At 50.0% G+C, this 12149-nt stretch overlaps 1 protein-coding gene across 1 annotated transcript in view; it reads right to left on the bottom strand.

Annotated features, from left to right (window-relative positions):
• The window catches only part of CIC (capicua transcriptional repressor), a 52666-nt gene extending 40746 nt beyond the window's left edge, over positions 1 to 11920 (bottom strand). The window contains 5 exon segments of the mRNA XM_032227247.1: positions 6297 to 6356; positions 6359 to 7216; positions 7219 to 7537; positions 7539 to 8887; positions 11836 to 11920. Coding sequence (XP_032083138.1) covers positions 6297 to 6356; positions 6359 to 7216; positions 7219 to 7537; positions 7539 to 8855 — 2554 coding nt within the window. The 5' untranslated portion in view covers positions 8856 to 8887; positions 11836 to 11920.
• Positions 11921 to 12149: the final 229 nt, after the last annotated feature.

Here is a 12149-nt window from a genome sequence, read left to right as displayed (position 1 = left end):
CTATCTATCTATCTATCTATCTATCTATCTATCTATCTATCTATCTATCTATCTATCTATCTATCTCCTGATCTGGTGCGTTACACGTGAAGCTTGTTAAGAGGAATAGCTTTTGATAAGATTGGGGCCAAATCTAAGGACCCTCAATCCCTTGGGGGATTGCCAGATGACTGTTTGGAGAACAAGCTGTGGTCAACCTCACAGCGTCGAACATCTGGAGGACATCAGTGGCTGGGCAAGCTTAAGCCAATGATTAACTCCCTGCAGAATTCTTGCCTTTTGGGGAGCATTTTATATGCGCAGGGAGGCGAGCCGCACCCGTTGTTAGAAAGGCTCCCCTTGGTTTTTATCATTGTTTTCGGTGGCTTATCCTGTTCAGCAAGCAATGGCAGGCTTTCCAAAACAAGCTCATGTATGAACAAATTCCGTTTTGCAGGTAGGTAGTCCTCAACTTAGGACCATGACTGAGCCCCAAATTTCTCTGGCTAAGTGACATGTTTGTTAAGTGAGTCCCCCCCTTCCTTGCTATGGTGGTGAAGTGAATCGTTGCAGTTGATAAGCAAGTAACCCAGTTGTTAAGTGAATCTGGTTTCCCAGTTGACTTTGCTGGTCAGTAGGTCGCAAAAGGGGACCACATGATCCTGGGACACAGCAACGGTCATTAAGTATGAACGAGTGGCCGAGCCTCTGAATTTTGATCACATGGGGATGCTAAAGGTAAAGGTTCCCACGCACATGCATGCTAGTCATTCCCACTCTAGGGGGCGTTGCTCATCTCCGTTTCAAATTCCGAAGAGCCAGCGCTGTCCTAAGACGTCTCCGGGGTCGTGTGGCCGACATGACTAAATGCCGAAGGCGCACTAAACACTGTTCCCTTCCCACCAAAGGTGGTTCCTATTTTCCTACTTGCAATTTTTACGTGCTTTCGAACTGCTAGGTTGGCAGAAGCTGAGACAAGTAATGGAAGCTCACTCCGTTACGCGGCGCTAGGGATTTGAACCACCGAACTGCCAACCTTTCTGATTGACAAGCTCAGCGTCTTCGCCACTGAGCCACCGCGTCCCACGCTACAAAGATCATAATGGTGAAAAATGGCCGCAAGTCACTTTTTTTCCTGTGCTGTTACTTTGAACGGTTCGTCAACGGACTGTTGTAATTCGAGGACGACCTATACAGCTAAAATGTAGAACTGTGCACATGCACACATGCACGCGCACACACACACACACAGCTGGCAAACAGGTTTGGCTTTATTTCAGCCATTGAAATCAGAATAGGGAAAGCGGTTGTAAGTCCTGGAGCTGCACCAAGCGAAGGGGAGAATAGATAGGTGAGCTCGATCCTCCAGGAACCCTTAGCTACATAAACGCTTCCTCATGACTTCATTGCACCACTCTGGCCACAATCACGTGTCCTATGTGATGCTCCAGCTGGCTTAAACTCAGATGCAGTAGCCCACGTATACCAGGCTTATTTTTTTTTCATTTTTAAAAAGAGGCAATACCAGAAAAGGTACTTTTATAATATCCAGCCCTTACAGGAAGCCAAACCTATCATGCTGCTGGCAAGACTCAAGCGTCATGTTGTTCCCGCAGGGGATTGAATAGATAAATGTACTGCAATCAACCCCTATGCCACCCGCCATCCACGCACCCCCAATACAGACAGATGGAAACGTCCCCTCCTTTTCCAATTAAAAAGAAGACGACAGTATACATTCATTTCTCAGTTCTGGTCTTTTAACAGATCACTATATTTCCTTGATGCTTCCCCCCCAGCCCACCCCCAAAAAAGAGGGGCCAATGCAGAAGAGGGCAACCTTTTGATCTCCAGAAACCACATGAAAAGAGTTTGAAAACCGAAGGGCTGCAGCCGAATGTGGCTGTGTAACACATGTTGGCACGCATGGGCTTTTATTTTATTTTTTTTGCTTTCTTCTTTTGCTTTAAAAAAAAAAACTTTTAAACTTTCAAGCCCGTCTGTTGGAATGTTTACGTTATTTATTTCTGGCCTCAAAAAAGGGGGAGGGAATTATGGCACTATTTTTTTTTTTACAGCAGCGGTCAGAAAGGAGCTCCAGATGCTGCAAAAAAAAGGAGGGGAGGGGGGAGGGAATTGGGAACCCCCCAGCAAAGGATTCAATCGCTTTTCCTTGCTGGTTAACAGGAAGCAGATCAAAGCAGGGGTGGTTTTGGAGGGGGCTTTTATACTGCTCTCATCTGGTTCCCTTCAACATTGGAGATCACAGCTTTATATAAGTTCTACTAAGCATGAAAGAGTTGGAGTACTGCTCATCTCTGGGGTATGTTTTCTCTCTCTCCCTTTTTTCCTTCTCTCTCTTTCTGTGTCTTCCTTCCTCTTTTCTCTCTCTGTGTCTTTCTTTCCTTCCTTTCTTCCTTCTCTCTTTCTTCCTCCCTTTTTCTTTCTCTCTTTCTGTCTTTCTTGCTTCCTTCCTTTCTTCTCTCTTTCTGTGTCTTTCTTCCTTCCCTTCCTTCTTTCCTTCTCTCTTGCTCTGTCTTTCTTCCTTCTGGCTTCTGGCTTTCTCTCCCTCTCTCCTCCTTCCTTTTCTCTGTCTTTCTTCCTTCCTTCTCTCTCTCTCTCTTTCTGTGTCTCCCGGTGATTGGGCCGAAGTCACCCTGCTGGCTGTGTGTTTAAGGTGGCACTAGAACTCACGGTTTCCCAGTTTCTAGTCTGGCACCTCAACCAAAGTGGCAGCATCATATTGCCCAAAGATTTTCTGTGCTGGATAAGACAAAGATATTGACTAGCCACCCTGTGAATGGCCTGGAAGAAAATTCTAAAAGATCCAAGCAGCTTCCACTTCAATTCCTCTTCACCTCTGGCAAAGGGCTATTTACAGGTTTTCCATGTTCACCTATGGCAAATATTGAACCAAGTGGGTTTCCTTGGCCCTCCATTAACCATCCAAGCATTAATCAGCATGGATGCTCTCTTCATTTTGCTGCCTAACTGGACCTATGCAAATGGATATGGGGTCACCCAGCATGTTCACTGCCACTCTGATCTCCTTCATGCGTTAAGTAGAGAAGCAAGGAAGTCAACCTGGGAAGCTAACAGAACCATCCCAAGACATTCGTTTCCAATATGATATGTATGTGTGTGTGTGTGTGTGTGTGTATGTATGTGTGTGTGTATATATATATATATATATATATATATATATATATATATATATATATATATATATATATATATATATATATGTATATATATATATATATATATATATATAAAATATATGTATATTTATTTAGTGTCACAACCTCTGGTATGCCCCAACCATGGCTTCTGCTGATAAGGAGGAGGGCCTGTGGCTTAATGGCTAAGACGTCTGCCTAAGATGCAATACACCACAGGTTCGAAACCCAGTAAGGGTATGGCTAGCTGATGAGAGCTAAATAGCTTGAAATAGATCTATACTAGTCTCCCTTTATTTATTTATCAGCACAAATATAACATACATACATACATACATACATACATACATACATATATATATATATATACACACACAGACACACACACACACATACACACACACATACATACATACATATATATATATACACACATACATACACACACGACACACACACACACATACACACTGTATTTTCAAATCTTGGCATGAAAATTTTTGCCTCTGTCACCTCTGGAAGCCAGAAGGAGCCTGTTTGGTCCTGCTTCCAATCTGTTGTGGCCCGCCAGCAGAGCTGGCAACAGATTCGGACAGTGAGGAGGTTGAGGAGGAACATGAGCCAGTCCTGGAGTCTGGGGAAGGCTAGGACGAGGGCTTTGTGTTGGAGGCAGAGAGGGGGCCAGAGCCATATGCCAGTTATCAGCTGCCTTCAGAGTCAGACATCAGTGAGGCAGAAGAACAGCTGGAGCCTGTTCCCAGTGTAGGCATGTGCAGAGTTGCCAGACAAAGGGAACAGCTAAGGAACAGGGGTCGACTTGGGAGTAAGGCCACAGGTGGATGATGAATGGCTCCTCCCAGAGGAAATAAAAGAGGAGCTAAAGGGGAGTGGAGTTTGCAGGAGATCATTAGTTCGCTTCATTGGTTCGTGACTCTCTGAGGCTCCTTGCCAAGTTTTGCAGAGATCGGCCTGGCAGCTCTCCAAGCCAGATAAGGTCTGTGACTGTAAATCCTCCCTCAAAAGACTTTGCTGGATGCGAAGGAGCAGAATCCACAGTCAATTAATAAAAGGGTTTTTTTGTCGGGACCAGGAGTTTGCTTCATGCTCTTGGGAAGCCTCGGTCAGAACACAATCATAACTTAAAGAGCCAAAGATACAATTCCAACTTCAGCTCTGCAGACGCTGATATTACACCTATCAAATGGGTTTAGGGTATTATGGGAGATGGATAGGAGCCAGCTCAAGTCAAGAGCCCCCCTGATAGAAGAATTAAAACGCTCTCGCTAAACAGTAACATTAACAAAAAGTCCGTCCTGCTAAAAGCAAGCCAAGTGAAGGACTGGGAGCTATGAAATCATGAAGGAGAGGCCCATTCTGCACACAACATATAGCTGGAATCTCCAGTGGGTAGAGCCACAGAGGGATGACTTCACACTCAGCTTCCCGGAACCATCTGGAAGCTATTCTCAGAAGCAGATGGATGATGGATGGCAAAGGCTTGTCATCAGAAGCACTCTCAAAAGACAATGGAATTTGCCCCCATAAGCACCTTTCACAGCTAATATCAATATTCTCTCCTCTACCTGGCCTTCCCTTTTTCCACCAGACAGAGAAGGACAAAGCCAGGGAGGGAAAAAAAACTATCTCCCAATAAATAACCCTAATATCACAACTTCTGCCAGTGTAGCAACCGTAGAGATCCAGGGTTTGGGGTTTTTTTTAAAGGAAAAAAACGGGGTTTTTTTCCCCCCAGCTTTTTTCCTCTTGTCAATGTGCTTATTCTCACAATTTTATTTTATTTTCTTAGGAAAAAAAACGAGCCTTTTTGCAAACAGCTCTCCAAGATCAATCCGCTAAGGAAAACCAGACTTTTTAAAAAAAAATAAAAAAAATAAAAAGGTTAATAGCCTGCCGAGACCAATAGAGAAGGAATGCAGAAGTGCAAATTCTATTTTGGTTCCAGAAAAAAGAGAGGCTTCCCTCCCTTGGAGCAGATGGCTTCTCTTTCGGGCTTGTGCAAAGAAAAATCAGCCCAGCTTCTCCTGCCACTGGCACCAGCCCACTCATTTTGCCAGCATGGATTCCTGGTCACCTAGGACTACCCGAGCAAGGTTCGGTTTTGGACGAGTTCTTTAGACAAGCCTCGTGCCAAGGGGGGAAAAGAATAGCAATAGCAATAGCAGACTTATATACCGCTTCATAGGGCTTTCAGCCCTCTCTAAGCGGTTTTACAGAGTCAGCATATTGCCCCCAACAACAATCCGGGTCCTCATTTTACCCACCTCGGAAGGATGGAAGGCTGAGTCAACCCTGAGCCGGTGAGATTTGAACAGCCGAACTGCAGAACTGCAGTCAGCTGAAGTAGCCTGCAGTGCTGCACTCTAACCACTGCGCCACTTCAGCTCTTAAAAAGGGTTGTCAGAACTGCTCGGGATTCTGGACCTGGAAGACGGAAACTCAAAAACAGGCATTTGCACTGGGACTCCTCCAAGTTCTCCTCCCCCCTCCTTTACTCCTCCAGGCCCTGCCCTCCCCTCGGAATGGGGCAATTTGCCCCGGCCAACTCACTACAGCCAACTTGCCATGGCCAACTCGTCGTGAGATAATTTAACAATTCAACTTAATGATAAATCCAAAATGTTTTTTTTTTTCCATGTTTTAATTGTTGTCGTTCCCGTTTGATGTTCTTCCTCCTTTTTGCATCTTTTCTTTAATGATTTCATTCCACTGTTTCTTTGATATTAACTGTAATGATATCTGTGTAATAATACTGTGATATTACTGCAACCTATGGTGAGTTGGCCAAGTCAAATTGGCTGGTTGCAAATCGTCATACAGCCCACCTACCCGCACCCCCTGCCACAGAGCCACTAAGGCAGAGGTGTCCAAACTTGGGAACTTTTAAGACTTGTGGACTTCAACTCCCAGAATTCCCCAGCCAGACGGCTGGGGAATTCTGGGAGTTGAAGTCCACAAGTCTTAAAGTTCCCAAGTTTCAACACCCCTGCGCTAAGGCTAAGCAGCAAGGGTTGAACACTGCTTCAGGGGCTGGGAAAAGTGAAATAAACACAGAGAGGCGAAAAAGCGACGATACCTGAAGACAGAACCAAAGAGAATCGAGAAAGCCCCAAAGCTTACCTGTGCCAGGTCTTCCCATGATGATCTCCTTCTTAGGGGTAGGATGGCTGGTGTACTCTCGGGGACAAGGACAGGCAGGAGGGCAGCTGGGGAAGGATGGAAGGCCACAGGTTGAAATGGGGAGGACACGCTGAAGACGGGCGGGGCTTGTTCAGGGACAGATACCACACTCGGCTGGCTGGATGGCAGAGTTCGGCCCACATTGATGGGCACCGGCATTTGCAACTGCCCTTTGCCCGACAGGTGTTCCTTGGAGCCGGCTTTCCCCATCCTTGGGCTGCCCCCTCGGCTCTCCAGCGGCTTCTCCGTGAACTTGGAAGGCAGCGGGACATCGGGGTTGCGCACAATCACGGGGGAGTCTCTCTGCACCGCAGGCACCCTCCTCACGGTGGGACTTGGGTCGGAGGTCAGTCCAGCTGGCGGGGGCACCAGCAAGAGCGGGGAGGCCTGCTGGGAGCGCGAGGAAAAGGGCCCAGCGCCCGCAGGCGACACGGCCCGGAAGCCAGCGGGAGTGGAAGGGGTAGGGGTGTGGGAAATGGATTCCACGCCCGAGTCAAGACTGTCGTTCTTGTGGAAGTCAGCCGCCGAGCTGGTGCTGCTGTGGTGCGACTCGGCTTTCCGCTTACTGGGACTCATTGGCACGGTGAAGGTAAGGTTGGTCTGGAAGCTGATGCCCGAATGATGGCGCTCCCGGGAGGTGGCGTGGTGCAACATCTCAGGGCTCAGCACGGCACCCCCGAGTCCCTTTGGGGTGCTGGCACTCACGTGGCGGCTGCGAGCGGCAGCCCGCTGGATTACGGGTGAGGCGTTAATGGGGCTGAAATTGGCTGGACGGAAGCCAAAGAGAGGGGAAGGGGACGGAGAGGGGGCGGGGGAGAATGGGGACTGGTTGGAGACTGGCGAGAAAGATGGGGTGCCGAACGGGAGCTGCCCAGGGACACCAGCATGACGGCAGCTTCGCACTCGTCAAACTCAAAGCGCGACAAATCGGCAGGAGCCACCAGCCGAGGCCGCGAGTCTCCTCGGGCGCTGCTGGCTTCACTGTCCCGCGACGTCTCGTCCCAGTCAAATTCGGCGCTGCCTTCCCGTAGACCACTAGCTCGGCCTTCCGAGAGGCTTTCCATTTCCTTGGTGCGCATGGAGAGGTGACGTGAGCAGTAACCCCGTCGTTGGGACTCCTTCATGCAGCCGTCTCGTGAGCAGAGTCGCCGCCATTGTTTCCCATTGAACTTCTTGCGGATTGCCGTTGGGGGTGCACACCACGTCCCCTTTCTTGTACTTCTGCTGGGCGGCGGTGAGGGGCGTACGGGAGCGAGAGGACCCCGGCGTGCTGCACTTATCCACGGACATCACGCTGCTGCTGCGGCTTCCGCTCGCTTCCGGACTCAGCAAAGGCGATCGCTGCTCAGGAAGGCGAGGGAAGGCTGGCGACTTTGGGGGGGACAGGATCTGGGGTGGCACCACCACGGACTTCTCCTCTGCCCGCACCCCAGCACTGATCTTGGATACTTCAGCATCTTCGGGCTGCTTGGACTCGGGACACGAGTGGGCCAGAGCAACTTCCTCTGGCTCTGGCAACGGAGGCATTGTTTCGGGTGGCTTGTTGTCTTCAGAAGGATTGTCACAATGCCACGGGGAGCGCAGGAGGCGCAGGGCCGAGCGGGGTACCCAGGCGAAGTCTTTGCGAGCGGCACTGGCAGTTCCCGGGAGAACCACTGGATGGGTGAATCGCACTTTGTAAGAAGCAGGTTTGACACTGACTTCCACCACCGTGCCTTCCTGGTACGCGGTCTCCTCGGGGTCCACACAAGCACAGACTAGGGTGCCCACAGCCAAAGCGCCAGGGGGAGGGGTAGCGTCCAGCACAATATCCACCGCAGCGGATCCCAGAGCCCTTTCGTAATACGCCGTGACCCGGTCCCCCACAAACTGCACCCCCAAGTCCTGCCCTCGTCTGACCTGCTTCACAATGGCTGGCTGGAAGAGCCCATCCCGCTGAGCCAGCACCCGCTGGGAGCGCAGCTGGCGCAGGTCGTACACGCTGGAGGGTGTCGGCCACATGTTCCCCAACCCCTTGTCGTTCTCGTCTGCGGAATGTTCGCTGGCTGTGTCCGTGCTGGAAGAAGGGCAGCGCCGAGGCTCATCCACCAAGGTGGCGGCTACGTTCTCGTTGCCATTCGATTCTTCACCCCCGGGGTACTTCCGGCATGGCGCCCGCGACTTAAAAGTAGCCGTCTTGCGGTTTAAGGAGGCTTCTGTCCCGCAGGCCTCGGCTCCCGCCTGTGTTTCCCCTTCGGGCAGTTTGTAAGGGTCATCGTGAACTCCGGCCAAGTCCCGCAAGCTGGGGTCCATCTGTACTTGCAGGCGCCGGGCACCCACAAATGCTGGGGGTTGATCGGGCGCCTCCTCTTCTGCTGCTTCTTCGAGCGCGGGGCTCTCGTCGATGGCAGTCTTGCGCTTCTGAGTTTTGGCCCGGGTGGAGGGTGGAGAGCGGCTGCAGCTGCTGTTACCGGAAGAGGAGGAAGAGGAGGAACTGGCAGCCTTTCTCACTGGTTTCATCTTCCTCCCAGGCTGGGCATAGATTCAGGGAGCTGAGAGGAAACAGACAAGAAGGAGGTTACCGGGCCATCCTCCCTTCTACCACTCCCCTGTAATCGGATTTCTCCAACCATCAACTTAATCCTCCGAGCTCCAGAAGTCTGAAATTTTGGTTTTAAAGGGGACCGCCTATCACATGTTTTGAAATGTGAACGAAATAACTTTCTTGCTGGAGCCATGAACTACTCATTAATAAACACCTACTTTCTCGGCTGTTGCTCACTTCTGAGGACTCGAGGCCTGTTGGCGTTTTTGTCTGTGCTTCCCTTCCCCATTATTCTCGTCCAATTCCTTATCCTGAACTCTCTAACTCCAAACTGTAAGAAGGCCTCTCAATCCCAGCCTGGGAGCTGGAAATAAATAAGCGGGCAGATTTTTTAACAAGCTGCCCATTATATGTATGTACAAAAAGACATTATGCAAATATATCTATAGGTAGGTAGGCAAAGTGGTTTTTTAAAATGTAAACCCCCTCCTAAGGGGGAGGAGGGATATCTAGGCACTTGGCTGGAACAAGCAAAGAATTAATTTAAAATAAATATTGGATTTGTATATATAAATCTTGGAGATCTATATATGCGCGCATACAATACACACATACACACACACACACACCAGTTATATTTTGTTCAACATCAGGAGTTCCAGCACTTTTAATATTAGATCCCAATTCAGTGTCAATGTGATTCTAGGTGAGATTAGGTTGTTAGGTTCAAAATATCCCAATGATGTGGATTTAGTGTCTATTTAGCTTTTCTGGGGACAAACCATGACTTATAGCTTAGCATGACATATGCACCCATCCACTGCAGCTTATTGCATCACGAGTAAAGCAAACCATGGCTTGGTTCGGTATGAGATATGAAGCCAGTCTTTAACCTGCATTTTGATTCGTGTGTGTGCAGGAACAAATGTGATCCTTAACACTGGTGATTCTGCTGAAGGACATTCCTGGACTTCAGTGAAGTCCGAAAGAGTGAATGCTTTTTCAAACATTAATTATAATTATTATTAGAGAGTCCATTTGGTCTAGTGGGTAAGACACCAGGCTAGGAACTAGGAGAAGGTGAGTTCTAGTCTGACCTTAGGCATGAAAGCTGGCTGGGTGACTTTGGGCTAGTCCCCTCTCTCAAGCCAACCCACCTCACAGGGCTGTTGTTGTCGTGGGGGAAATAGGAGGAGGAATAGGAGGATGTGTTCGTCGCTTTGATTTGTTCGTCAAGATAATCGAGGTGAGATGCCAATAAACCAACAGCTCAAAAGCCATTTTCATCACCCTTTAATAAAGCTCCTTGACTCGAGGCTCTCTCATTCATTCCCCCACCAACCTGGGCCCAATTGAGAAGAGTCTAAATTTTATAGGTTTAAGCTCAGGCAGCATCGGAGGAAACTTAACTCAAATTCTGATAGTAAATGATGGCAGGGAAGGGCTCCCAAAGAGTCCTCCTGAATTCCTATCTCCCTTTGCTGGCCAGAGAGAGGAGGAGGAGGAGGATGCAAAGGAATGCAGAATGGTCACCACCCATCCGCTAACTTAGTCAAGAAGAGACGGAGGCCAAATTTTTCTGTCTCCCCCTCCCCAACCTACCAAAAGAAAGGGCCAAGGGGAGAGAGGGGGGGAGAGAAAGACACCAGTCTTCCAGGGAAAAGGCAATCTAAGCATCCCCTGTATAAGATCCATAATATAATCCCTTCCTCCTTCCAGGTTGCAAACATCAAACATTTAAGAAGAGGAAGGACCACCGATGTGGGGGCAATGGCCCCTGCTAAGCTTCCAATCAGTTTGCAGTCTCCTTGCCCCCCCCTCCTCTTCTTTGGGGTACCCAGCCTGAGCCTTGCCTTTCTTAAAGCCACAGAATTCTGCGTATGCTTAGAGGCATTCTTTCTCCATGACATCACATCTTCTTGGCATCTACTTCAGATTCCTTGCAACTCAGCCCGGGAGGAGGTTTGCAAACAATCCAGCTCCGGCTACGTTCCTCGTCACAGGGCTCCCCCCGCCCCAAATACTATTCTCTACCCCACCCCCACCCCCGTTGGAAAACCTCTTCGGAAGGGATATTTCCCACAGAGTCCCCCTCTTATCCTTGCTCCCCAAGTTAGCTTGTGCCATCTTTCCTCCTTCCCTTCACCCCCTTCTCTTTGAAAAGCCAACCCTCCATCCCTTCCTCCTCCTCTTCCTTCTTCTCCTGCAGGTGACCTTGCTCACTTCCCCCATCCCCCCCCCACCCTTAATGCTCCCCAAAATCTGCGATCCTTCTCTTGGATCTTATGGATCTCTCCTCTTCCCCCCACCCTCCCCATTCTGCACTTCGGAAGACCCTCCCATATTATGCAACAATCCTGTACTTACCAGCCTCTCCGTCCCACTCCTGCTTACAAGGCAGGCACCGGCCAAGCTTGCCTGTCAATCTCTCTCTCTCTCTCTCTCTCTCTCTCTCTCTCTCTCTCTCTCTCTCTATCCCATAATAACTGGTATTGGGTCTCAGCTTGGAACCTTGCCTCCTCGGTGGCATCCCATAATAAACATGCCTGCGCTCGCTCGCTTCCCCCCCCCCCTTCTCTCTCTCTCACGCACACACATACCAACAGACAGCAAGCCAGCCCCTGCATTCTGATTGGGGGGGGGAGGCAAAGTTGGGGCGCTCCTGGATTCTCCCCCCCCACCCCACTTTTCCCCCTGTCCCAGCTCTGCAGGTTCTCTCTGGGGCGAACCATTAAAACTTGGGGGGTGGGAAAGAAGTGGGGAATGCCCCGGGTTCCAGAGTTGATACCTCCCCAACGTAATTGGGGGGGGGGCAGATCAATAAAGTTGGCTCTTCCTACTTTGAAGGTTCCGGGGTGCAGATGTTTCCTTCTGCAGATCTTCCCCTTCTCCTCCCCCCGCTCCCCGCCTTGGGTGGGGGGGTGCTAAAGTTGGCACCTCCTAGCCCCCCCTTACCTGAACGATCCCCCTTTTTCCAGAATGCCTCTCCAGGAAATCTTGGAACAGTTCGATTTCTTTCCCTTTCCCCCCCCTCTTTCCCCCCCTCGATGGTCCAGCCCGAGCCCCTCTCCGGCCCCTCCGAGCCCCTTTTACTCCAACAGACAAAATGGTGAATGAATCTGGACCAGCTGGAAGAGCCGTCCAATCAGCGGCCACAACTCCCTGACAGATTTTCGCCGTAGCCAACGGTTCCTCGGGGCAGGCTTCGCTTGCCCCGCCTCCCACAACAGGCAGCAAGCGCCGCCTATCAGCGCGGCAGAGGGAGGGCC

Source organism: Thamnophis elegans, chromosome 12 (genome assembly GCF_009769535.1).
Source record: "Thamnophis elegans isolate rThaEle1 chromosome 12, rThaEle1.pri, whole genome shotgun sequence".
Taxonomy (NCBI): domain Eukaryota; kingdom Metazoa; phylum Chordata; class Lepidosauria; order Squamata; family Colubridae; genus Thamnophis; species Thamnophis elegans.
Note: the sequence above shows the minus strand (reverse complement) of the source record. Positions and strands in the feature narration are given on the sequence as shown.